At 44.2% G+C, this 27,419-nt stretch overlaps 1 protein-coding gene across 1 annotated transcript; it reads left to right on the forward strand.

Moving 5' to 3' along the window:
- Window positions 1-1,720: 1,720 nt before the first annotated feature.
- On the forward strand, window positions 1,721-27,069 carry EDEM2 (ER degradation enhancing alpha-mannosidase like protein 2). Its single transcript, XM_060078048.1, has 11 exons — window positions 1,721-1,929; window positions 2,138-2,248; window positions 4,078-4,117; window positions 6,111-6,216; window positions 8,910-9,035; window positions 11,188-11,399; window positions 13,593-13,734; window positions 15,365-15,489; window positions 21,306-21,450; window positions 24,233-24,354; window positions 26,507-27,069. Exons 1-11 carry the CDS (start codon window positions 1,823-1,825, stop codon window positions 27,005-27,007), a joined length of 1,737 nt encoding a protein of 578 aa, XP_059934031.1. The 5' UTR covers window positions 1,721-1,822; the 3' UTR covers window positions 27,008-27,069.
- Window positions 27,070-27,419: the final 350 nt, after the last annotated feature.

A 27,419-nucleotide genomic window follows, 5' to 3' on the forward strand; every position in this document is an offset into this window, starting at 1 on the left:
TGGACACTTACATGTAAAAGAATGAATTAGAACATTCTCTAACACCACATACAAAAATAAACTCAAAATGGATTAAAAACATAAATGTAAGACCTGAAACCATAACACTCCTAGAATAAATCATAGGCAGAACATTCTTTGACATAAATTACAGCAATATTTTTTTGGATCAGTCTCCTATAGCAAAGGAAATAAAAGCAAAAATAAACAAATAGGACTTAATCAAACTTAAAAGCTTTTGCATAGCAAAGAAAACCATCGAGAAAACAAAAAGACAACCTACTGAATGGGAGAAAATATTTGCCAATGATATGACCAATAAGCAGTTAATATCCAAAATATATAAACAGCTCATACAACTCAATGTCAAAAAAAACAAACAACCCAGTTAAAAAATGGGCAGATCTGAATAGACATTTCTCCAAAGAGGACATGCAGATTGCCAACAGGCACATGGAAAGATGCTGAACAATGCTAATCATCAGGGAAATGCAAATGAAAACCAGAGTGAGATATCACCTCACACCCGAAGGAGTGGCTATCTTCAAAAAGACCACAAATAACAAATGTTGGCAAGGATGTGGAAAAAAAGGAACCTCTGTAAACTGTTGGTAGGAATGTAAATTGGTACAGCCACTGTGAAAACAGTATGGAGGTTTCTCAAAAAAACAAAAATAGAACTACCAAATGACCCAGCAATTCCACTTCTGGGTATATATCTGAAAAAAACAAAAACACTAATTCAAAAAGATACATGCACCCCAATGTTCATAGCAGTATTATTTGCATTTGCCAAGTTATGGAAGCAAGCTAAGTGTCCATCACAGATGACTGGATAAAGAAGATGTGGTATATGTATTCAATGGAATACTACTCAGTCATAAAAAAGAATGAAACTTTTGCCATTTGCAACAACTTCGATGGACTTGGAGGGCATTATGCTAAGTGAAATAAGTCAGACAAAGAAAGACAAATACTGTATGATACCACTTATACGTGGTATCTAAAAAAAACCAATAAACTAGTGACTATAAGAAAAAAGAAACAGACTCAGATATAGAGAACAAACTAGTGGTTACCAGTGGGGAGAGGGAAGGAGGGAGGGGCAACATAAGTGTAGGGGATTAAGAGGTACAAACTATTACATATCAAATAAGCTACAAGGATATATTGTATAGCACAGGGAATATAGCCAATATTTTATAATAACTATAAATGGAGTTATAAACTTTATAGATTGTGAATCACTATACTGTACACCTGTAACATATAATACTGCACATCAACTATACTTAAATAAAAATAATTTAAGAAAGCTTTTAAAAATGCTGTTGCTGGGCTTCCCTGGTGGCGCAGTGGTTGAGAGTCTGCCTGCCGATGCAGGGGACACGGGTTCGTGCCCCGGTCTGGGAAGATCCCACATGCTGCGGAGCGGCTAGGCCCGTGAGCCATTGCCGCTGAGCCTGCGCGTCCGGAGCCTGTGCTCCACAACGGGAGAGGCCACAACAGTGAGAGGCCCGCGTACCGCAAAAAAAAAAAAAAATGCTGTTGCTAAAACATTAATTAATAATAGTAGCTGTACTAGTCACTATCTTTTAAGACACGTTGATCCCCGCTTCAGAGACTACATATCCCAAGATGCTCTTTGCTTGGGTTCCACCGCCCATTCCATTCTGGGGCTTGTAGTCCGGAAGTGAGTGGATGATTCATCGGTCCGCAGGCGCAGTGCTCCTAATTCCCGGAAGAACCAGCAGAGGATCGCAGGATGTGCGGGTGGCTGCGGCTGCTGCTGCAGTGGCGGCGCTGACAGGGCACGCGCTCTATGCCTTTCCGGCTGCTCGTCCCGTTTGGCCTCCTGTGTGCGCTGCTGCCCCTGCACCATGGTGCGCCCGGCCCGGATGGCACCGCGCCCGACCCCGCCCACTACAGGTGAAGGGGGTCAGGCTCCCCGCCCTTCCATAGTTGGGGAATGGGAATCCCAGACCTGGTCCCTTCCTCATTCCCTCCATCCCAGATCCCCCACCCTGACCTGCTGGGACCCCGCCACTGGGCTCCTCGCAGAAATCAGGTGGTGATTACCATTTTCCGCCCTAATTCTTGTCCTTTCCTCTGCCTTATTTCTCGTACCCCGCACCAGGGAGCGAGTCAAGGCCATGTTCTACCACGCCTACGACAGCTACCTGGAGAATGCCTTTCCCTACGACGAGCTGCGACCTCTCACCTGTGACGGGCACGACACCTGGGGCAGGTAGTGCGAGCGGAGGAGCAAGGAGGCGGCCTGGGTCTGGCAGTCCGGTCCTAGTCGGGCGGGTATGCTGGAACTGGTGGCTTCATGATCTCACCGTTCCAGAAAAACCTCCTAGCCAGGGTGGGGTCGCATTCCCCCCAATTCAGGCCAGCACCACCAGGATCCACCCAGCCTCCTGGAAAGTTGGATTCCCATAGTGGAAAAAGGCTGGGTTAGCCTGGTGGTCTGGACCTCCGGGCTCTGGCCACAGCAGTGACAGACACCAGCTGTTGGGACTTGGGCAAATCTCTGGAGGCTTAGGATATGTGGAAGGGCTTCAAAAAGTCAGAAGACCCAACCCCTTCATGTTATAAGTGGGCAAACAGGCCTAGGAGGGGATGTAACTCTCCTAAACATGAAATTTCAGAGCCTTTGTTGTTAGTGTAACTGAAACCCACTTCCCCCATTACCCTCACATCCCTGACTGCTTCTTGAGATCTCAGCTCAAACTGTCACCTTAGCATGAGTTCCCCTAAATACCCACCCTGTACAGGTCACTCTCACAAACCACCCTTTTTATTTTCTTCGTAGCACTTCTCACTCTTATACTGTCATTTTCACTTATGTGTTAGTTTGTCTTTCTCACTTCCACTAGAATAAAAATCTGTGAGAGATGGAATTCTCTGTCTTGTTCCTTGCTGAGTAAGTGAAGAATCATTGCATTTAGCTGAAGCTAACCTTGATTAAACACTGTGCTAAGCATTTTACTTGTGTCATCTCATTTAATTAACACCCCTAGGAGTTAATTGCTGTTATCTCTGTTTTACAAATGAATATGCTAAGGACTGGAGAAATTAAGCTCAACACAAATTGTGCTGGTTTTCGTTTTTTAGTTGAAAAAAGTAATACAAGTAAATGGCAAATTCAAGCAGTACAATATCATATAATAAAATAAATATCTCCCATACCCTAGAACTCCAACCACTGTTAACTTTCTTGTGTATCCTTCCAGAAGGATTTTTGGTTTATACCATCATATAGGTATGTATATGTGTATCTTTTAAAATAACCTTTTAAAGGTGAAACTTATATAAAATGCACCCATTTTAAGTGTGTAGTAACCACCATCACAGGATAGAGAACATTTCTGTCACACTGGAAAGTTCCCTGGTGGTCCTTTATAGTTAATCCCTCCACCACCACTGGCCCAAAAAACCACTAATCTGCTTTCTGTCTCTTTTTGAAAAATGCAGTTAGAATACGACACACGACACTGCCTATTCTGTACCTTGTCTTTTTCATTTAACTATATAATTTGAATGTCTTCCCCTTAGCCCATAGAACTCTTGATAACAATCTTTTTGACCACCTCATAGTTTCGCATTGTTTGAATGTATTACAATTTGGTTAATCACTTCAACTGGTATACATTTGGGTTATTTCTAGCTTTTTGCTGTTCTAAAAACAATATTGCCATGAGCATTCTCAAGGCTACAGTTCTGTGCACTGCGAGATAAATTCTTAGATGTAGAAAGCCTGCTCTCTGAGCTACAATCTTATACTGCCTCCCTATGGTGGAGAAGAATGCCAGAGAATATAGGCCATGTGTTTAACTGCAGTCGAGCTATTTGCATAAGATGTTATACATCAGCCCACCTCCCAGGTATGTTAAATGGGTCAGAGGTTCCCGGCGATTTTCACGATGGCTTCTCTGTTGTGATTTCAAGTGGGACTGGCAGAGGCATCGCTGTGCTTCACTTATTAGTTTTTGGGGTCTCTGATCTGGCGCAGCCTTAATAACTGGTGTTTGATTTTCTTACTAAGCAGCTGGGGTTTTTGTCCTTTTACAGTTTTTCTCTGACTCTTATTGATGCCCTGGACACCTTGTTGGTAAGTGTCTCATCTGTCCCTTTTCCTCTCCAACATTGCATGACCAATATCCTTCTTCTTTTGGTAGCTTGACTGTGGGTGAAAAATGAATTCTTCACCTGGGCTTTTTATTTTCATCTTTCATTTTGATCTTTAATTTGGGGGCATTGGAAAGCCAGTGGAATTTTTTCAAGAAAAGGGTAGGAAATGAGATTCCTGTTTTGAGAAGATCACTGGCTACAATGTGGAGAAAGATTCATGTCATCATTTAACAAACATTTTTTAAGTAATTGCTTCATGCACTGTGCTCAGCCCTCTGGGGGAGTGCAGGAATGAGTGAGGCTCCTGCCTATGCAAAGATTCTTATAATGTGGAAAGAACTAGATGCCCTAAGAGTTGTGGGGATAAACTTGCTGGAGTCTTTTAAAGGAGGAAGAGGTTAATTTCAGCTGGAGGAATCAAAGGATTCCTAGAGAAGGTGACATTTAGATAATCGAAGATAGGTTGGATTTGGAAATGGGAAGACATAGGGTGAGATTTCTGGTAGAGGGAACAGCATGTCTGAGGGCAGAAAATCAGGGAATAGTGGGTACTGAAGTCGACAGAAGAACAGTGAGAGACATGGTTAGAAGGATAGATTAGGTCTAAATCATAGAGGGCTTTGAATGCTGAGATAGTCAGGATTGTTTCGGCTGCAAGTGATCAAACTGATTTAGACAGGAAGGAAATTTACTGAGTCAGATAACTAAAAAGTCCAGGTAAAGACTGACCTCAAACCCAGCTGGTTCCAGACATTTAAATAACATAATTAGGAATCTCTTTCTCCATCTCTTATTTCTGCTTTCTTTGCTGGCTGTATTCTCAGGCTCTCCTTAAGCTGGCAGGGTAGCCAATGGTAACTCCAGACTCACATCCCACTCATTTAGTAACCTGTGTGTGGAGAGAATTAGTCCTTTTCCATTAATTCCGTGGACTGAGTCTCACTGATCTGGCTTGGGTTACACATCTATCCCTGAATGAATCAGTTGGCCAAGGGATATAGTACGTTGGCTGGTCCAGGTGAAGTGCCCATTCTTGCAGCTGAAGGGATGGAGTCACCTTCTTTGAATTACAGGAGTGACTGTGGAAGAAGGATGATTCCTCAAGGGAAAATTGGAACACTGATATCAGAATAAAAGGCATCAGGATTGCATTTGACTGATGGTTTAAACAAAAGGGTTTAATTTTCTCAAGTATAAGAAAATCTGAATGAAGGTAATTTCTAGCATTGGATCAGCTGCTCAACTGTGCCATCAGAGACCCCATGCTCTTTGTATCCTTCCATTCTACCATCATTAGTATACTGACTTTCATTCTCATGCTTAGTACCTCATGGCCTAAGATGGCTACCACAGCTCCAGAAATCAAGTCTGCTTTCAAAGCAGAAAGAAAAAGAGTAAAAGCCATGCCAATTGTGTCTTGTCCCTTTCTATTAGGAAAACAGGAGCTTTCTGAGAAGTGCCCCTAGTAGACTTTACAAAGCTCAGAATAGACTGGGTAACACAATCACCCAGTAGCAAATGAGACTGAGAAAGCAAATATGTGGATTTCTAGCCTCTATGGCTGGGAGCTACAAGGGTAAAGAAGATTGAGAATCAATGTTGGGCCAACCAACCTGCAGTATTTTCCATAAGGATGAATGTGACAAGGTTAAAAACAATAAATATCCACTGTAAATGTCAAGCTAAGATTTCCTTATGTGGTCTACAGTCTTTATATTGGTTTCATTTAAATGAGTACATAAAAATTCTTAAATTGATACCAAAGAATTTACTTTACCAGTCTCTTGATACTGGGTCTGTGTGATTTCCAGCTCTCAGTGTTTTCTCCTGTTACCAGCAGTCCTAGAACAGAAACTATAGGTCTGAAGTTGAATAAGTGGGAGTCAAACCAGCATAGGATCCTAGACTCTGAATCTAGCATCTTCAGTGCCTACAAGCCTAGAGCCTCACTGTCAGGTCTCTCTTTCCTTCAGATTTTGGGGAATGTCTCAGAATTCCAAAGAGTGGTTGAAGTGCTCCAGGACAACGTGGACTTTGATATTGATGTGAACGCCTCTGTGTTTGAAACCAACATCCGAGGTGAGGGCTGCCTTCTAGGGCCCTTGGAAGAAAGGAGAATGTGGAATTTTGGCTTCTGTGTAAACCAAGAGGTGATAAACAGGATCTTAAGCGCCAGCCTTGCCAGGGCACTTGGCTCAAACCAGATTGACAGAGCTCTGGTTGGGTAGGGAGGTCTCGGGATCCCTCATCAGTTTCAGACATGAAAGTGAGCAGGGGACAGAGAAAAGACTGAAAAGAAATATGCCAGGATTACTCACATATTTAACATATATTTGGTACCAGGCTTTCAGCCAAGAGCAAGAGAGATGTAATCCTTGCCTTCTTGTAGCTTATTGCCTATTGAAAGTTTGTTAGAACTTTCTGCATTGTTGATGGAAATGTTTTATATCTGTGTTGTCCAGTCCAGTAGCCACTAGCTACATGTGACTATTGAACATTTGAAAGGTGCCTACTGCAACTGAAGAACTGAATTTTTAATTTCATTTAATTTTAATGGATTTAAATTTAAATAGTGACATGTGGTTACTAATTACTGTATTACATAGTGCAAGTCTAGGGTATTAGTTTCCAAACCTGGCTGCCCATCAGAAGCATTTGGGACATTTAAAAAAGTTCAGCTATGTAGACTCCACTCTAAATCTAATGAATTGGGATCTCTGGGTTGGGTCCTACAGTCAGTATTTTTAGCAGGTTCCCAATGAATCTTTTTTTTTAATGAATCATTCATTTTACTGAGGTAAATTTACATATACTGAAATGCACAGATCTACACATTTCAATGAATTTTGACCAAGTGATTCTTTTTTTAAAAATTAATTAATTAATTAACTAATTTGTTTATTTTTTTTGGCTGCGTTGGGTCTTTGTTGCTGCGGGTGGGCTTTATCTAGTCGCCGCGAGTGGGGACTACTCTTCGTTGCAGTGCATGGGCTTCTCATTGCAGTGGCTTCTCTTTGTTGCGGAGCACGGGCTCTGTGCACATGGGCTTTAGTAATTGTGACTCGCGGGCTTAGTTGCTCCGTGACATGTGAGATCTTCCTGCACCAGGGTTCAAACCTGTGTCCCCTGCATTGGTAGACGGGTTCTTAACCACTGAGCCACTGGAGAAGTCCCTTATTTATTTGTTTGTTTGTTTGTTTGTTTTTTAACATCTTTATTGGAGTATAATTGCTTTACAATGGTGTGTTTCTGCTTTATAACAAAGTGAATCAGTCATGCATGTACATATGTTCCCATATCTCTTCCCTCTTGTGTCTCCCTCCCTCCCACCCTCGCTATCCCACCCCTCTAGGTGGTCACAAACCACCAAGCTGATCTTCCTGTGCTATGCGGCTGCTTCCCACTAGCTATCTGTTTTACATTTGGTAGTGTATATATGTCCATGCCTCTCTCTCGCTTTGTCACAGCTTACCATTCCCCCTCCCCATATCCTCAAGTCCATTCTCTAGTAGGTCTGTGTCTTTATTCCCGTCTTACCCCTAGGTTCTTCATGACCCTTTTTTTCTTTTTCTTTTTTCTTAGATTCCACATATATGTGTTAGCATACTGTATTTGTTTTTCTCTTTCTGACTTATTTCACTCTGTATGACAGACTCTAGGTCCATCCACCTCACTACAAATAACTCAATTTCGTTTCTTTTTATGGCTGAGTAATATTCCATTGTATATATGTGTCACATCTTCTTTATCCATTCATCTGTCGATGGACACTTAGGTTGCTTCCATGTCCTGGCTGTTGTAAATAGTGCTGCAATGAACATTTTGGTACATGACTCTTTTTGAATTATGGTTTTCTCAGGGTATATGCCCAGTAGTGGGATTGCTGGGTTGTATGGTAGTTCTATTTTTAGTTTTTTGAGGAACCTCCATACTGTTCTCCATAGTGACTGTATCAATTTACATTCCCACCAACAGTGCAAGAGGGTTCCCTTTTCTCCATACCCTCTCCAGCATTTATTGTTTCTAGATTTTTTGATGATGGCCATTCTGACCGGTGTGAGGTGATATCTCATTGTAGTTTTGATTTGCATTTCTCTAATGATTAATGATATTGAGCATTCTTTCATGTGTTTGTTGGCAATCTGTATATCTTCTTTGGAGAAATGTCTGTTTAGGTCTTCTGCCCATTTTTGGATTGGGTTGTTTGTTTTTTTGTTATTGATCTGTATGAGCTGCTTGTAAATTTTGGAGATTAATCCTTTGTCAGTTGCTTCATTTGCAAATATTTTCTCCCATTCTGAGGGTTGTCTTTTGGTCTTGTTTATGGTTTCCTTTGCTGTGCAAAAGCTTTTTTTTTTTTTTTTTTTTTTTTTTGCGGTACGCGGGCCTCTCACTGTTGTGGCCTCTCCCGTTGCGGATCACAGGCTCCGGACGCGCAGGCTCAGCGGCCATGGCTCACGGGCCCAGCCGCTCCACGGCATGTGGGATCTTCCCAGACCGGGGCACGAACCCGTGTCCCCGGTACTGGCAGGCGGACTATCAACCATTACACCACCAGGGAAGCCCGATAACCATTATTTTTGTGACCCACCAAGAGAAAAAGAAACTTCATGAACTTAACACTGTACAGTGTGGGAGGTTAAGGACTCTTCTTTTGCTACGTGGCTCCAGCCCCTTCCCAGTGAGCCACTGAACAGAGCATTAGGTTTAATTTGTACAAGGGAAAGACTGGTCCTTAGGATTCTGACACTTGCTTTTTGTACCATCTGCAGTAGTAGGAGGACTTCTGTCTGCTCACCTGCTATCAAAGAGGGCCGGGGTAGAAGTGGAGGCTGGATGGCCCTGCTCGGGACCTCTCCTGAGGATGGCTGAGGAGGCGGCCCGGAAACTCCTCCCAGGTAAGACCCACATGGAGATGGGGCAGAGGTGAAGTCCGGTAGGTCCTGCTGCTCTTGCTGGAGAAGAGGGTGGCTGTACAGAATTATTTGCTCGTGTTGCTCACCCAAACACTTGGTATTTCTACCTCTTGGCGCCCACCCTGGAAATCAGGAGAGTCCCTGGCATTTTGAGGGCTAGACTAGGATGGCTGAGCTGACCTCATTAATGTTTTGTGAGGAGCGCTGAAGGCCAGCCTGGTGGCTGGAAGGCTCTTGCCCTTATTTGAGTGAGTGCTTTTGCCCCCTCCCAGGCGCACACGCCACTGGAATGAAAGGGTTCCAGAGAAGAGCCTTGGTCTGAGCATTCGGAACCCCTGGTTCTGGACTCGGCTCTGACAACCAATAGCTTGACCAAGCCGCTCCTCCTCTCCTTGGTTCAATCTCCCAGTCTATCAAATGGGAGTCATAATTCCTGCCTCCCCCTGGGGAGACGTAAAATGAGGTCAGAGAGGAGAAAGTTCTTGGAGAACCTCAAACACCAATGAGACACGAGAGGGACTTGTTTTGTAGCTGAGCCATGTCCAGGGCTTCAGGCCAAGCTGCAGTGTTTGTCCAGAGGGACAGTAGCTGGGCTCGGCAGCATCAGCGGGACGCTGTGTTCTCTTCAGGGTGTGGTGGAGGCTCTGAGAGCTGTTCACACCCAAACACGTTACACTGTGCTTTCCACCAGCCTCTTGGCCATCTCACTTCTCTCCTTCACCCAGGACTTGCCTCTCATCCTTGGGGAAGAGCTGAGGAGAGTGAGCGAACTGGGTTCAGGTCTCACTCAACGGCCTAAATGTCTCCTTACAAACGTCATGTCCTGTGTGACTCATCCCTGGAGGGGAACTCTGTCTGGTTGCTCCCTTCATTTTTTTGTATTGAGAAATATACATATTGAAAAGTGCATTCACGCTGAGAAACAGGATTTTGTCACCTCCCCACCCCCTTTTTAATACTGCCTGACTTCTCTGAACTATCCCTTTGGGCCCTTCTTGCTTGTGACTTGAATCCTCCTTGCTTACCACTCATGTCTGCCAGATAGCAAGTTTCTCTTCTTACAGTAAAGTTGCTGGGCCTTGTGGTTCTTGGAAGTTTTGACAACTTTGTTCACAGTTTGGTGACGCACAGGCTGCTTTGGGGTTGTTTGGCCTTTCAGCCTGGAGAGGAAATCTCTGCCTCTGACTTGCTGTCTAGTTCCTTGCCTTGACTTGGAAGGCACTGGGGTGAGGTGGACAGGGCACTGGGCCCGTTGCGGGGGGGGAAGGGAGTGGGCACGTGATAGTCATTCCCATCCCAGCTCCGTTTGGCTCTCTCTGTGATCTTTGAGTCACTTCTTTACAAGCCTGACCTTTCTTTTTTTTTTTTTTTTTTTTTTTTTTGCGGTATGCGGGCCTCTCACTGCTGTGGCCCCTCCCGTTGCGGAGCGCAGGCTCCGGACGCGCAGGCCCAGCGGCCATGGCTCACGGGCCCAGCCGCTCCGCGGCATATGCAACCACTGCGCCACCAGGGAGGCCCACAAGCCTGACCTTTCTTACCTGTGAATTGAGGGTTGGACCACATTGGCAGTTTCGTGGTTTATATCCTTTTTTTAAAAAAAAAAAACATAGCCCCTGAAACTCTTTATTTAGAGCAGAGATCTTAAACTGGCTGCTCTGGGACTGTTTACAGTCTTCAGGTGTGTTTCATTTGGTCAGGATGGTGTTTTAAGAAGTAGATGAATGGCTTTTTCATTGTGCCACCAGCTCCCCCACTGCCTATGGCTTAAGCCCTGCCTGCTTCACACTGAGTTACTTGCCTGGCCTCTGAGGCATCATATGAAATAAGTGAAAGTAGAGCTGCTCTAGCTAAAGTGAGCATGTGTGGAGTGTGATACCCCAGGGCACAGCCCGCTGCTTCCCTGCTCACCACAGGCAAGAGCCCAAGGCATGAGGAGCAGTGTTTAACAGCATCTGGGTTAGGTGGCCACTGAGGGCCCTCCAGTTGTGACATTTATCCTTCTCTGGCTCAGTCTCTGGCAGATCACCCAGGAGACAAAAGGGAAGTGCTGGCCAAGGCCTCAGGCTTTGGTCCTGTGTCCGCCCATGCCCACCTCCCCGCTCCTATCTGGGGTCTTAATTTTGCGATCGTTCAGCCTTTCAGACCCCCACTGGCATGCCGTATGGAACGGTGAACTTGCTTCACGGCGTGAACCCGGGAGAGACTCCTGTCACCTGCACAGCAGGGATCGGGACCTTCATCGTGGAATTTGCCACCCTGAGCAGCCTCACCGGTGACCCTGTGTTCGAAGATGTGGCCAGAGTGGCCCTGATGCGCCTCTGGGAGAGCCGGTCAGATATTGGGCTGGTAGGTCCGCTGCCACTCTTCCTGTCTAGCTCAAGTTGGCCACCTTGTCCCCTGCTTATGAGGCTCAGGGCTGTGAGCAGCAAGTTGCAGTCCAGCCGAAGGAAACTAAGGGTGACCTCAGGAGTGGTCCAATACTTAGGCTCACAACACCGAAAGGAGACCAAGCCTCCAGTTCATGCTTTGGCACAGAGGGGAGGAGAGCATGAGAGCACATCCTCTGGCAGGAAAAGGGGCCATGATAAGCTCTGGCTCCTTGAGCTTCTCTGATTTCTAGGAAATGGGTCGTATGCTTCATGCCCCTGACTCACTCGGTGACCTTAGATCGTCAGCCTGTCTGGCCCTCATTTTTACATATTTTGTCTGTAAAACTGTGTTTCTTAGAACCAGAAGATTTGAGAGATGTTGAATGGCTGTTCCATGAGAAAATGATTACTGGTCAGTTAAATTTGGGCAACACTATAAATAGTGTCCTTTTTTTTTGGAGAGTCATAATGAACATGAGCAAGTTAAAGGTTATGAAATCCTATGATAAATTCATCTATTTAACTTTGCTTAACTCGACGTTTCACAAGCTTATTTGACCCCAGAGCTTTTCTTTCCCCTCCAAACCTACTCACCTATGGAAATTTAACACACCTTGGGCCAGATCATCTCTAAGGTCGGTTTCGGCTCCTAAACTAGATGATCCAGTGAAACTAACAGTAATTGAGCCAAAGCTGTCCAGGAAATAGCACTAGATTTAGTCAGAACCGAGACTGAGCCCCAGCCTTACTATGTTGAAACTGTGTGACCCTGGACAAGTCACTCAACCTTTCTGATCCACAGTTACTTCAGCAATAATACTGATGGATTAATACCTCCTTGCTGAATCATTATGACTTATAAAGACTGTGTTGTCCGAAAGTGATTCAGGTGGAGGCACGTTTTATGCAAAGTCTGGTTCTAAGTCAGCTTGAAAAGTGAAACTTGTGTGAGGACTCCTTGACAGTCCCTTAAGAAGGTGCCACTCTGGAGACCTAGAATAACTCCCTTAGTGTCCGACACAGGAAGTTTTTTCTCCAGCTCGGGAGCCATAGTGGCTCCGTGACCACCCTGCCCACATCCTCTCAGCCCTTTATCATTTCCGTGCACACTGGCCTGTCCTCCAGTTGCCATCACCCATGTCTCTTTGGCTACGGGCCTTTTCTGGTGCCTGGATCCTGCTCTGCTTGCCCTTGGCTGGAAACGCCAGGTCTTAAATGCTACCCCAGAGCAGTTCTCAATCAGTGGCTGATACTGATGGGAGTTTATGGACAATCACCCTTGTTCCCCGGCCCTCGGGTGGGACCGTGCTGAGGCTCGTGCTCTACACTGACTCCCAGAGCTGCCCGGTGGGATGGAGCTCCGTTTCCCATGGTGGTAACTTGCCTGACAGCACAGCCTTTACGGGCTGCCTCCCTGCCCTGCCTCACTTTTTCCCTCCTCTTCCAGAGTTTCCAGGGACTCACCTTCCAAATCAACTACTTCCTGTCTTCCTTGCTGGGGCTCTGCCCAAACTAACACAGGACAATTAACTGTTTCTTTGAATGAGTACCAGGCGAAGTTATCAGCTTCCATCGGGGTCTAAGTTATATGGACAACATATCTCTTCATTTAAATCTTTAAAATTTATTTTTAAATGGTTCACAAGTCAAAGGATACAAAAAAGTACCCAGTGACATATATGACCCGTCCTCCAGCTACCCAGTTCCTCTCCTTACAAGCAACTACTCTACCAGTTTCTTGGATGTCCTTCCCAAGTTGATTTATGGAAATACAGAAAGTATATCTTAGGTCTTTAGACACTGGAATCGCATGCAGATTCTCAGGCTGAGAAGTCTGAGACAGATTGTGGGAACAACACGTTCTCATCTCCCAGCTCACACTCACTCTAGACAGGGCATGAACACTCCAAGTCATTGTTCTTTTTTCAGTTTTTGACCAGTGTGTATAATTAAGGCCTCCTAAATGTGCATGAGATATGTCTCCACTGTACATATATGCAAGAGAGCTGGCCATGATCCAGCCTTGCCCCCAACCCTGTACCCCGATAGCCTGCATGTCTCCCAAGAAGCACTGGGGTGCCTGCCTTGTATCTCACGGGACACTCAGGGGTGTGGGGACATCCTTGTTTGGTCTTGGGTCCTCCTTTGACACCACATGTCTCTCTCCTAGGTCGGCAACCACATCGACGTGCTCACTGGCAAGTGGGTGGCCCAGGACGCGGGCATCGGGGCTGGCGTGGACTCCTACTTTGAGTACCTGGTAAAAGGAGCCATCCTGCTTCAGGATAAGAAGCTCATGGCCATGTTCCTAGGTAAAAATGGCAGGGTAAGGGGGGTTTTCCCTATTGACATGTAGTCTATTTATAAACTTTCAGTTGCTCCCAAGTGCCTACAGAATCAGCTCTGCATTCAAAACCACCGTGGACTTACACTGCCCACTTGTGGCCCACTACACCTTTTCATACCTTCCTGCAAGAGCCAGCTGAACCATGCTGGCTTCTCTGTATGCAGCCCTGGATTTTTTATTTCCTGGCCATTGCACATAGTGTTTCCTTTGCCTAAAATACCTTTTCTCCTGCCTTTATGTGTCCAAATTCTGTTCACCCGTTAAGGCCCAGCTTAAATGTCACTTTGCCCAGGAAATAGCTTGACTCTTCCTTAGAATTTAGGGCCTTCAGCATCTTTTTTTTTTTTTTTTTTATATAAATTTATTTATTTATTTTGGCTGCGTTGGGTTTTCGTTGCTGCGCGCGGGCTTTCTCTAGTTGTGACAAGCCGGGGCTACTGTTCGTTGTGGTGCACGGGCTTCTCATTGCAGTGGCTTCTCTTGTTGCGGAGCATGGGCTCTAGGCACACGTGCTTCAGTAGTTGTGGCACGTGGGCTCAGTAGTTGTGGCTCGCGGGCTCTAGAGCGCAGGCTCAGTAGTTGTGGTGCATGGGCTTAGTTGCTCCGCGGCATGTGGGATCTTCCCAGACCAGAGCTCGAACCCGTGTCCCCTGCATTGGCAGGTGGATTCTTAGCCACTGCGCCACCAGGGAAGCCCAGCATCATTTTTGCAGTCAGCTGTCATCACAGTTATAGCTCTTCTAACTGAGTGCAGCATCCAGGCCTTATTCATCTGTAGTCCCCACAGTGCTTTGCAGGAGGTAGCTGTAGATTAATGCCTGTTGAATAAAAGCAGTTTACCCTTCAGGCCCTTAGACACTAGTAGTAATGATATTGAGGTATTGTTGGGCACCTAATAATAATTATAGCTACCATTCATTTATTCAGCAAATATTTACTGAGTACCATTGATGTGTTAAGTTTTGTGCCAAGCACTGAACATGGACTATTTCATTTCATCCTTACAACACTGTTTGAGATTGTCTTATTTATTTGCATGTTTTTGGTACTTTGTTCATTCAGATAATGCTTATTGTGCATACTTATTATGTACTATCTTCATGTTGGGGATTCTGCAATCAACAAAACAAAGTCCTAGCTCTCATAGATTTACAGTCTAGGGGGAGTTATAAGTTCAAGTTCCCACTAGAATGCCAGCTCCCTGAGGGCTGGACTTTGTCTTATTTGCCACCCCCCAGGTGCCTGGCACCTGGTAGGCACTCAGTGAATATTGTTGAGTGAATAAATGACTGCACAGTCCCATGAGGTATATAACATTACTCTCCTCACTTTACAGATAATAAGACTGAGGCTTAAGAGGGAAAAACTCCCCTGAGGTCACAGCTAACAAGTGGTAAAGCTGGAGCTGGAATTTGAGCCTGGAAGTTTGCCTCCAGAACCCATGCTCCTTCCTCTGTGCCTCCTTGCATCCTAGTCTGCTTTGAGGCTGGGCCACCCTAGGGTCTTGCAAATGTTTAAGTCCATCCTTCTGTTGCCAAAGCCTGCTTTTTGTGTCCCTCATCACTGATGTGTCCATCATTTTATCTCCTCTGCAGAATATAACAAAGCCATTCGGAATTACACCCGCTTCGATGACTGGTACCTGTGGGTGCAGATGTACAAGGGGACTGTGTCCATGCCAGTCTTCCAGTCTCTGGAGGCCTACTGGCCTGGTCTTCAGGTAGGAACAATCAGAGAGGGTGGTCCTTTTTCCTATGGAACCGACAAAGCAAGCTCATTCTAATGTATGAGTCAAAAAAGTGCTCGAGTACTTTTTTTCTGGAGGGGTGGATTGGGGATGGGAGAGGAGCTTAGGGTGAGACAGATTTAAAGTTCTGCCAAACTGAATTTTCCAAGGGGAGCTTTAAGGTGTCAGGAACTGAACTTCCAGCTTGCTGTGGAATGTTGTACCACTTAAAGTAGACAGGGCGGTAATAGCCATTGGCAATGACCATTTCTCCACTGGACACTTCTGTCACGAATCCTCATTCTTGACAGCGGGCCTAGGAAAGGGCGTGACAGCAGCTGGGGCTGCTCTGTCTGCCATCATTATGTGTCTCCATTACATGGTCTAATAGAGTTGCAGCTGGAAGTGATCTTAGAGCCCATCTAATCCATCCCTTATGTGTCCTAAAATATTTTTAATATTTTTATAAACAACTTCTTTTTCATCTTAAGAAATTAAGAAAAGGTAGTAACATGTAGATGGTGGTAAACTTTTAAAGCACAACAAGGAATACAATGATAAGTCTCAAGCCCCCACCCTCAGATTCTCTCCCCAATCCAGCCCTTGTTGTCAGTTTTCTGTACCTCTTTCCAGATATCCATATACATAGATATATGCATATTTATAGCCCCCTTTTTTCTTTACATAAATAGGAACATTTTTATTCTTTTTCACTGAATGTATCTCGGAGATCATTCTTTATTGATACATAAAGATCAATTTTACTTTTTTAAACAGTTGCATATATTCCATTGAATAGATATATTGTCGTTTATTTAACTTGTTCCCCATTGTATACTTTTAGCCAACCCTCTCATTTGATAGATGGGGAAAGAAGCTCAGAGAGAACTTGTTGATAACATTAAATATTGGTCCAACTCTTCTAAGATCTTCAAATTTAGTTGAGTGTCCCCTAAAAGAATTTGAAAAATTATAGAGCCCCATGCATGTTTTTAATCTTATGAGTTTAAATAGTTGCATACCATTCCTTTTTCTCCTCCAACTCATATTTCCATTCTACCACTCCATCAGGATTTTATCCTAATTATTATATTTTATGCTGAAAGCATTTTATTGTTCACCCTATCATATGTCTCTGTGACAAAATTTGTTCATACATAGACATTTAAAATGTTTTTAAATTTCCCGTGATCATAAGCTCTGAGTATTAAATTTGTTTTCTTCTGGATTTAGTTATCATTAGTATGTAACTGATTAAAACCACATTTATAGCTTGCAATTTTTGATGATTATAAACCTGAAAGCAATTTATTGGAAGTGCATTTCTTTTTCTTTTTTTTTTTTTTTTTTTTGTGGTACGCGGGCCTCACACTGTTGTGGCCTCTCCCGTTGTGGAGCACAGGCTCCGGATGCGCAGGCCCAGCGGCCATGGCTCACGGTCCCAGGCGCTCCGTGGCATGTGGGATCTTCCCAGACCGGGGCACGAACCCGTGTCCCCTGCATCGGCAGGCGGACTCTCAACCACTGCGCCACCAGGGAAGCCCTGGAAGTGCATTTCTTAATGAGATATTTGGGGCTTTTTAAAGTTTTTAAGTAGTTCATGTATTTGTGCATGAATAATACATATTGCTAAAACAGAGCACGGTTAAGCATCAGTTTTATTCCTGCTTTTCATGTTTTTAGATGTAAGTGCTGAGGAGCCTATGCACATAAATAAGTAGATGGAGATGGAAGGAGTTTGATATCGTAATATCATTCAGTTCTTTGAAATCATTGAGTTAATAGATTGAACCATATCAAATTGCCAGCATCAACCATTTTTGACCTGCAAATGTGGCAGTATTTTATGGTTCACTCTTTATATGGTTAAAAAAAAATCACAAATGATCTGTCATCAAAAATTATTTTTAATGATGTCTCTGCTGACAACTTGACCAGTTCCTCTTTCAATTTTCTGAAGGCAAAGAATTGAAAGCCATCTGATTTGCAGAACGATTTGTTACCCAGTGGTTAGAGCCATTCATTTTTCTCAACACCTACACTAATATTTTAAATTTAACCGAGTTCAGTGCTCAGGACATTTTTATATCCAAGAACAATGTTCCGCAGTAAGGCTGCAGATTGTTGGTGGGTACACCTTGCTTTTATAAGATGGTAGAAGGACAGTTGTGGAAGAGATAGAATGGGTAGCCTGCCTTTGTGTTGTAAGCATCTTTTCAAGCAGATCCATTTTAGGAAAATTAAGGATCAGGAAGTCTATTTCCTTAAAACTATTTGTGACTACATTCCTCTTGGAAAACCTGCTTGTACCACCCAGCCATACAACTGATCACACCCTTTGACTTTGCATGATTCTGTTTCTATGCATGTTCCTCAAGAAAATAATTGACCAGGGAAAGATGCAACCTGTACATGGATATTCCCAGCAGCAAAGTTCATGACAAAGAAAAACTAGAAATGGTCCAAATGCCCAGTAATGGAAGAAAAAGAAATGATTGTATTTTTTTCTCTTTTTTTTTATTGTGATAAAATACACATAACATAAAATTTACCATGTTAACCATTTTGAGTGTACAGTTCAGTGGTATTTATGTTCATGTTGTGCAGCCATCACCACCATCCATCCCCATAACTCTCTTCACCTTGTAAGACTGAAATTCTATACCTTTTAAACAATAACTCCCCATTCTCTCCTCTCCTAGCCCCTGACAACCATCATTACTATTTTGTTTAACATCTTTATTGGAGTTTAATTGCTTTACAATGGTGTGGTAGTTCCTGCTTTATAACAAAGTGAATCAGCTATACATATGCATATCTCCCCATATCTCCTCCCTCTTGCGTCTCCCTCCCTCCCACCCTCCCTATCCCACCCCTCTAGGTGGTCACAAAGCACCGAGCTGATCTCCCTGTGCTATGCAGCTGCTTCCCACTAGCTATCTGTTATTTATTTATTTATTTTTTTTTTGCGGTATGCGGGCCTCTCACTGCTGTGGCCTCTCCCGTTGCGGAGCACAGTCTCCGGATGCGCAGGCTCAGTGGCCATGACTCAGGCTCAGCGGCCATAGGCTCAGGGGCCCAGCCGCTCCGCGGCATGTGGGATCTTCCCGGACCGGGGCGCGAACCTGTGTCCTCTGCATCGGCAGGCAGACGCTCAACCACTGCGCCACCAGGGAAGCCCATAGCTATCTGTTTTACATTTGGTAGTGTACATATGTCCATGCTGCTCTCTCACTTTGTCCCAGCTTACCCTCCCCCCTCCCTATATCCTCAGGTCCATTCTCTACGGATGCGTCTTTATTCCTGTCCTGCCCCTGGGTTCTTCAGAACCCTTTTTTTTTTTTTTTTTAGATTCCACATATATGTGTTAGCATATGGTATTTGTTTTTCTCTTTCTGACTTACTTCACTCTGTATGACAGTCTCTAGGTCCATCCACCTCACTACAAATAACTCAATTTCATTTCTTTTTATGGCTGAGTAATATTCCATTGTATACATATACCACATCTGCTTTATCCATTCGTCTGTTGGTGGACACTTAGTTTGCTTCCATGTCCTGGCTATTGTAAATAGAGCTGCAATGAACATTGTGGTACATGACTCTTTGAATTATGGTTTTCTCAGGTATGTGCCCAGCAGTGGCATTGCTGGGTCATACCACCATTATGTTTTGTGTCTTTATGATTTTGACTACTCCAGGTATCTTATATCAGTGGAATCATACAGTATTTGTCTTCTTGTGACTGGCGTATTTCATTTAGCATAATGCCCCTCAAGTTTCCTGCTTGTAGCATGTGTCAGAATTTCCTTCTTTTTAAGGCTGAATAATATTCCTTTGTATGTATATACCACACTTTGCCATCTTGGTTTGTATAGGATTTGTGTGCTTTGTGTGTGGCACTTTTCCTGCTTTAAGAAGGGGTCCTGGGGTTATTTCTCTATGAGGTTATAATAACACTAATAGCTAACATTTAGCTGACAGTCTGTCTGGCCCATAGAGGTGATAAATATTTATGAAAGAATGATTTATGTGCTGGGCATTTTACACAGAATCATCACAACACACCGAAATAAACGATGTTTCATAGATGAAGAAAGGAGGCTTATAGACATTAAATTTGTTCATTTACTCAACAAATATTTGAGTGCCTGCTGTATTCCAGGCCCTGTCCTCATGAAGTTTATAGAGGGCGAGACACAAAGAAAAGCTTAGACAAATTCATAAAATAATAAGTTGCAATGAAGGAAACAAATTAGAGGCTAAAAGAGAGAATATTGGATGGGGACTTACTTTAGATAAGAAGGCCTCTCAGAAGTGGTGATGCTCGAGCTGATATGTGAAGAACTGGGGTGGGGGACGATGTTCCAGGCAGAGGAAACATGATGTGTGAAGGTCCCGAGGCAGGAAAGAGTTGAGTGTTTATCAGAGACAAAAGCAGCATGGCCACAGTCCAGGGAAGGGAAAGATCCGTCAATGGAAAGTCAGCAGTGGCCAGATTGCTCAGGGCCTTGAGGGCCATGGTGAGGTGTCTTGACCTTAAGCTGAACCTGTGGAAAGACACTGAGTAAGACAGTTACTCTGGCTGCCTTGGGAAGAGTGGACTGGAGAAGACAAGTGGTAGGACCAGTGAGGAGGCCTTTGAGGTCATCCCAGTGCAAGATGCAGGTGAACAGGTGGTGGCTCTGGAGATAAAGAGAAAAATCTTGATGTTTTAGAGAGAGAGAATTGATAGGAGTTGCTGATGGAATGGATGTGGGGGTGGGGGAAGAGGGAGGAGTCAAGGATGGCCAGCAGGTATCTGGCCAGAGTGGAATCAGTGGAAGGTGGTGCCGTTTACTGAAAAGGGAGAGAGGTGAGAGGAGGGAGGCAGCTTTGCAGGAGAGTGAAGGGACCGATAGTTTTGTTTGGAAACTGTCAAGTTTGTTCTATCCTTGAGACATCCAGTGGAGATGTCAAGAAGGTCAGCTGTTTCCCTGTGAGCTTACACTAATATAAGTAGCTACATAGAAGCACCTAGTAAAATTACAAGTGCATGTATTCTGAGATTCAGCAATCCCAGCTCTGGAAATGTACCTTACAGACACACTTCACATATGTTTGAGGTGACATATGTATGGGGTTATTTATTGCAGCATTGATTATTGTAGCAAATAGCAAAAGATTGGAACCAAGCCAACGAGCTATCAGTAGGGAACTAATTAAATTGTGGTCCAAGCAATGGAATACTATGCAACTGTATAAATAGGAGGAGGGAGTGCTTTATGTACTTCCATGGAAAAATTGAGATGTATTGTTAAATGAATAAAGGAAGCTACAGAAAAGTATATTTAATAAGCTGTATTTAATGTGGTGGAAATAATACATACTCATACATCTTTGCTTATGTTTACAAACTAATGCAAAATGGTTATTTGCTGGGGGGTAGGGTGTGAGTGAGATTAAGTACAATCAATCTTTTTCTTATTCTTAGAATTTTGAATCAGATGGCCGACTTACCTACTTAAAAACAGTTAGTAGCCAGTATTGACTGAGCACGTACTGGTAGGCAGGGACATTGTATGCAGCCTCTGTCCCTCATAACAATGTAAACTATATGTTGTATTTTGCATGCTAGAGACGAGGCTCAGAGAAGTGAAGTGTCTGGTTTGAGGCAGCACACTGAGTAAATGGCCGACTCTGGGTTTGATCGCAGGTCTTTTTGGCTCCAAAGCCTTTGCTTCCTCTTTTCCCTGAGGTTGTGTGTGGGGTTTTGTATGTGGGTTTCCTGCCTGGTGGCTGCTTGCCTGACAACCACTTCTCTCCTACAGACCCTCATTGGGGACATTGACAATGCCATGAGGACCTTCCTCAACTACTACACCGTCTGGAAGCAGTTTGGGGGGCTCCCGGAATTCTACAACATTCCTCAGGGATATACAGTGGAGAAGCGAGAGGGTTACCCGCTTCGACCGGGTAAGCAGCATCTCTGGCCCACTGCCAGCCCACAGGCTCTGATTCTCAGAACCCCAACCCCTCGCATTTCTATGAGGCTCCATGCCTCACAAGTGCTCACAGCTCCATTTTTTTCCCATCTGCTTCTTCCAGTGGCTCTGGATGGTTTTCCTTCTAGGAATTATTTATCCCCCTTATTTTCAGAGAAGGAGACGGAAGCCTGGTGGGTTGAAATGGTCTGCCCAAGGCTGTTAAGTATAGGAGCTAGGACTGGAACCCAGGTCTCCTAATTACATCTTATGCTCTTTCAAACCCAGACGAGCAAGTGAGATGGAAAAAGCCAGGCTGACGCCTTTTGAGTTCTTGCCATTGGGATTTCAGATGTGTAGGCAAACTTCGTTAAGTCAGTGGGTCAGGTCAGATAAGTTGTGCATCTATGGAACGTTAGAACTTTGGAATGGACCTTAGGAGTGAATCATCTCTTCTCGTCCGCCTCCCCACTTGCAGGTCAGCAGTCAAGATGTAGAGAAGAAAGGGACAACACACTTGATAACTCTTCTAAGTTCCTTTCCAGCTCCGATCTTCTGACTCACTGAAGGAAAGTTAAACATTGTGAGGAGAGGAAGGGAAAGGGGGACAGAGGAAGGAAGCTGAGTCAGAACACAGTCATCTCCCCTCCCCCCCAAAATAGGTTACATTCCCATTGTTTTAGACTCTTCCCACCTGAATGCCTTTTAGCTGTGGGATGGGCCTTCTAATGGGTTCTGCCCATCCTGCCATCCTCGGCTCCACTTCCTTCCTCCTCTAACCCTGTAGTCCCCTAAGTGATTGCTGTAGGAGTCTTGGAGGAGAACCAGAAGCAGAAGTAAAGCAGCAACTGGAAGGAGCAAATTAGTCACTTTTGACTCCTTAGAGGCTGCTATTTTTAGTATTTCTCATGCATTTATTTTCATGGCATTTTTTTTTTTAAGAGAAAATACTCAGATGGTATTGGATCCCATGTTACCAATAGATAAAATGAAGACAGAGATTGGGACTAAATGTAAGACTTAGACATGTGCATTCTCAAGGTTAGAGGGAACCTGAGAGGTCTTCTAATCGAAATCCCCCTGCAATAGCCCTGTCAAGTGGTTATCTCATCTTTGTTTGATTACCACCAGTGACAGGGGGCTCACTACTTAAGGAGGCAACATGTTTTGTTTGCAGGAATGCTCAGTGGAAAGTAAGGCACACAGCCAGGAATCCAGAAATGTCTTAGACCAGTCACCCTTCCTATCCCCAAAACAATAGCAAATGGGAGATAAGGTACTATTCTATAATTAGATTGGCCAGTCCCTGACGCTCTGGTGCATGTATCCGATCAGCAGTGCTGGAGCACAGAACCTAGCCTAAAAGCCTCTGAAGGGCTTAACCTCCACCTAAGTCCAAATCTAAACCTTGGACTGTCACCCTCTTCTAGAGAGTTGGCTAGATATACAGGAAATTAAAGCATTTACTAGCATATGCAGGCCCATGTGTGAGGAAGAGAAAACAAGAAACAAGATGCTTGGCCCTGGGCACTGAGTCAGCCAGCTGTGAGAAGCATAAGGAGAGGCTTCCCATGAGGACACCATCTTTTCTGTCTTTGAACACACACAGTGTGTTCATCTACCAGTACATGTGCCCCAATCTTTGCTTAGAATATGAGTGATTAGATTAGCCAGTGTCTAGAGGCCTGTGGGGTAAACGAAGAGAGAAGTAGGAGAAAACTGGAGAGATAGGCAGCGATCTTTTCTCCAAAAATAAGTAATGGAGTTTGCAGTAATAAATCAAGAGGGAGAAAAGTACTGATCAAAGGCTAGGAGGAAACAGGATGTAAAACTTCAGGAGGAGACGTTGGTGTAGGGAGGGGAGAGGTGTTCTTTCCTCTCTGAGAAAAAAGAGGTGAAGAAGTAGGAAAGTCTGTTGAACTGTAGCTTTTGCCTACTGGGCCCACCCTAGAAATCACATCTTTTCTATAACAGCTCTCCAGATATCTGAAAGCAACAAACACATTTTGCTGTTTTCTTTTCTCTGGAATAAATATTCCCATCTGGTCCAATTCCTGTTGGCTAGTTGGCAAATATTCATCTTATGATGGAGCCCATGTCTGAACGCCAAATTCCAGTTGTGGTGTAGAACAGGGCAAGACTGTTGCCTTGTTCTGGGCACAGAGAACTGATGGCTGCATCTTTGCTTGATTGAAAGTTGATTCTTGAGTATCTTAACCTTTATCTTTTGGCCTATCCCATCCCACCTTGTAATGACAGGCTCATACTCTTTTAAGTTTTAGGATTAGGTCAGGCTGTAAGTGACAGAGACAAAGTAGTAGCTTAGATAAAATAGAAATTTATTTCTCTCTGGTTTTCTGGCCTTACATGACTCTCTTTGGTGGCAGGGACCTTAATCCCACACCTGCCTGCTGGGAATAGTTGTTAGTCTAGGTGTCCATGTGCTTGGATAAAGTTAGCTCTTCTGTTACTAAGGAAGAAGGAGGGAACAGATATTGGGAGATAGGCAGCAGCCTCTGCCACCTTCCCTATCCCAGAACCTGGCTGCCTGTCTCTCCCTTGAGATGGGATTCCATGGTCCACTAAGTCCACTAAGCTTCAGACTGGGTATATTGGCTCTGAAGATTCAATATTGAGTGAGTTGTCCCATGTTCCCCCTAGTTGGGACCCTGTGGACATGGTGTGGAGAGGAGGAATCTCTCACTGGCCCAGGCAGTCCCCAAGCCTTCTCTGCTCAGCCACTGGGTGAGGAAGGTCTTCTTTGAACTTTGCAGAACTCATTGAGAGCGCCATGTACCTCTACCGTGCCACGGGGGACCCCACCCTCTTAGAACTCGGAAGAGATGCTGTGGAATCCATCGAAAAAATCAGCAAGGTGGAATGTGGATTTGCCACAGTAAGTGTTTCCACAGGCCCAAGAATTGGGAAATGTCTCCCCCTGCTGCTAAAGAGCCTCTGGAATATTAGCACTGGAAGGGACCTTAGAGATATAAGCAATGCCTTTATTTTATAGATGGGGAGACTGAGGAGCAGAGAGCCTTGCTAAAGGTCACAGAGCTAGTAGAGGTGGAGCTAGGATTAGTGCCCAGGGGTCTTGACTCCATGCCCTTGGCGTTCTCCCCGCTTCAGAGATCCTTTAGCTGTTGGAATAGGCTACTTGGCAAGGGTGAATATTGTGAAACATTTTGCGAGAAGGCCTGTAAAATGGATTCTAGAAGGGAATTACAGAGTCCCATAGCCTTATTTGCAAACCCAGGGATCCTTAATGGAACAGCTGTACTGGTCTCACAGATATTTACTGAGTGTCTTTCACGGGCCTGGCGCTGTGCTAGGCCGAGGGTTACAGCAATGAAGAAAGACCAAACCCCTGAGCTGACCTTTTAGTAGAAAAAACAAAGAATGTGTATCTGGAAGACAGAAAGAAGGCCAGTGTGGCTGGAGGGCGTGAGCAAGGAGGAAAGTGGGAGGAGATACAGCCCCAGAAGTAGGCAGGGGCTAGATCACGCAGGGCTTTGTATAAGTCGTGGGGAAGAGTTTGGCTTTTGTTCTGCTTGGAATGATAAGCCTTGGGAGGATTTACAGCAGAGCAGTGATATGCTCTGATTTGTATTTTAGAAAGATCACTCTGGCTGCTTTGTGGAGAATGGATTGAAAGGGTCAAGGATGAGAGCCATGTCACATCCTTAGAGGACCCAGGCAGGCAAGACAGAAATAAAGAGTGGTTACAGACATGTAAAAACCAAATGTGTAAGCAAATAGCCTGGAAGCCTATTTGCCAAAAAGCCTACAGAGGTTTTTTTTAGGGTAAGGAATTAAAAACAAGCAAAAAACTTCTTTTTCAGAAAGTTGTAATGTGATTAGATTCTATAAGTAAAACATAGATACATGTTTTTAAAGAAAAGACCTATATGTGTAGGAGAAATATAAAGCAATGATATGTTTTAGTTTCTAATATGTTGTATTTTGTGAAAAGCCAGAGTTGATGAGTCCATTGGGCCCTTAGGAACTCTTGACTTATTTCCATGAAAGTGAAGTCTTTTGGAGCCCTTCCAAGGCGAATGATGGGAACAGGCAACTGACTCTTTGGCCTTTGGCAAACAGGGCAAGAGAATAATAATTCTTGGTACATCAAGTCCATGTTTTAGTCACATTTTTTTTGGTGTAAAATAGATGTCTACTGAGAATTAGTTTTGTTTAAGAAAATGTATTTCTAGTTCTGAGAAGCTAAAATAAATGTTTGTAGCAAGTAAATTTACTCATCCCTGACTGTAAACTCAGTATGAATTTCTCTTCATAAAGACTCCTAATTAGTTGTTTACAAGAGCAAAAAACTTGGTAACCACCTTAATGTCTGTCAAGGGAGGATTAGCTAAGTGAATGATGCTACATTTTTACATCATTAAAAAGGGAATGATTAGATCAATGTTTAGAGTCACAAAAGGGTAAGATAAAGGGGATAGGAGATTGTTGTATCATGTAGGGGGGCCAGGGAAGACCATTCTGATGAGGTAGCGTTTGAGCAGAGACCTGAAGGAAGTGAAAGAGTGGGAGGGCGTCTGAAGGAGGAGTGCTCCAGGTTGCAAGGACACCAATGAAAAGAACCGGGTTGGGCATGTGCTTGTTCACAGAACAGAAAGGCCATGTGGCTGGACCTGTGAGAACCAGGGAGAGAGCAGGAAGAGATGAGGTCAGGGAGGGAGCAGAAGCCAGATCACCAAGGACCTGTTAGGCCACGATAAGGACTTTGATTTTAGTCTGTGGGCAATGGGATGTCAACAGAGGGTTTTCCGTGAAGGAGTGACAGGTAAGATTTATGATATAAATGTACTTTAGGGTAAGGATGGAAGCAGGAAGCCCAGTTGAAAATTGTGATAACCTGGCTGAGAGGTGATGACGGCTGGGAAAGGGGAAAAGTTCTGAAAAGTTAAGTGATTTGCCCAAAGGCCTGCAGTCACCTAGTGGCAGAGCGGGAATGCCTGACAGGGTCCCCTGACCCTTTCTGCTGTACTGTGTTGCTGGTCTGACTTGCTTCCCTCCCCACGTGGCAGATCAAAGATCTGCGAGACCACAAGCTTGACAACCGCATGGAGTCTTTCTTCCTGGCCGAGACCGTGAAATACCTCTACCTGCTGTTTGACCCGACCAACTTCATCCACAACAATGGCTCCACCTTCGATGCGGTGATAACCCCCTACGGGGAGTGCATCCTGGGGGCCGGGGGTTACATCTTCAACACAGAAGCGCACCCCATTGACCCCGCCGCCCTGCACTGTTGCCGGAGGCTGAAGGAAGAGCAGTGGGAAGTGGAAGATCTGATGAGGGAATTCTACTCTCTCAAACGGAATAGGTCGAGATTTCAGAAAAAAACTATGAGCTCAGGGCCATGGGAACCCCCAACAGGGCCAGGAACATTGTCCTCCCCTGAAAACTATGACCGGGCAAGGGAGAAGAAGCCCACCAAGCAGAAAATCCCACTTCTCAGCTGCCCTAGTCAGCCCTTTACCTCAAAGTTGGCATTACTGGGACAGGTTTTCCTAGATTCCTCATAACCACTGGATGATACTTTGTTTTTGAAACTAAACTATAACAATAAATCTGCTTTTGATGATCATGGTTTTCTATTTTACATATTGGATCATTTCATGAGATTTCATTCAAAGAAAGGGTTCATGGCTAAAAACAATTGCGAATCTAGTTTGTTTTTCTCATACAGTTGGAGAAACAGCTAAACATAAAAGACTCCCGGGGTTGATAATTGAATCTCCCTTCCTTTCAAAGTTCCCATTTTCTGGAGGGTGTTATAAATGTATTTGTTAGTTCTTTTTTGGGGGGGAGGGATTTTCATTTTTTACTTTTTATTTGAAGTATAGTTGACTTACAAAATTACATAAGTTCCAGGTGTACAACATAGTGATTAGATATTTTTATACATTACAAAATGATCACCACGATAAGCCTAGT

Source organism: Mesoplodon densirostris, chromosome 16 (genome assembly GCF_025265405.1).
Source record: "Mesoplodon densirostris isolate mMesDen1 chromosome 16, mMesDen1 primary haplotype, whole genome shotgun sequence".
Lineage (NCBI taxonomy): Eukaryota > Metazoa > Chordata > Mammalia > Artiodactyla > Ziphiidae > Mesoplodon > Mesoplodon densirostris.

Bases quoted from the DNA above. Each gene is read 5' to 3' on its own strand.
- EDEM2 (XM_060078048.1), top strand. From the start codon at position 1,823: ATGCCTTTCCGGCTGCTCGTCCCGTTTGGCCTCCTGTGTGCGCTGCTG. The intron at 1,930-2,137 runs GTGAAGGGGGTC...ACCCCGCACCAG, and splicing joins CCCGACCCCGCCCACTACAG to GGAGCGAGTCAAGGCCATGT. The intron at 11,400-13,592 runs GTAGGTCCGCTG...TCTCTCTCCTAG, and splicing joins GCCGGTCAGATATTGGGCTG to GTCGGCAACCACATCGACGT.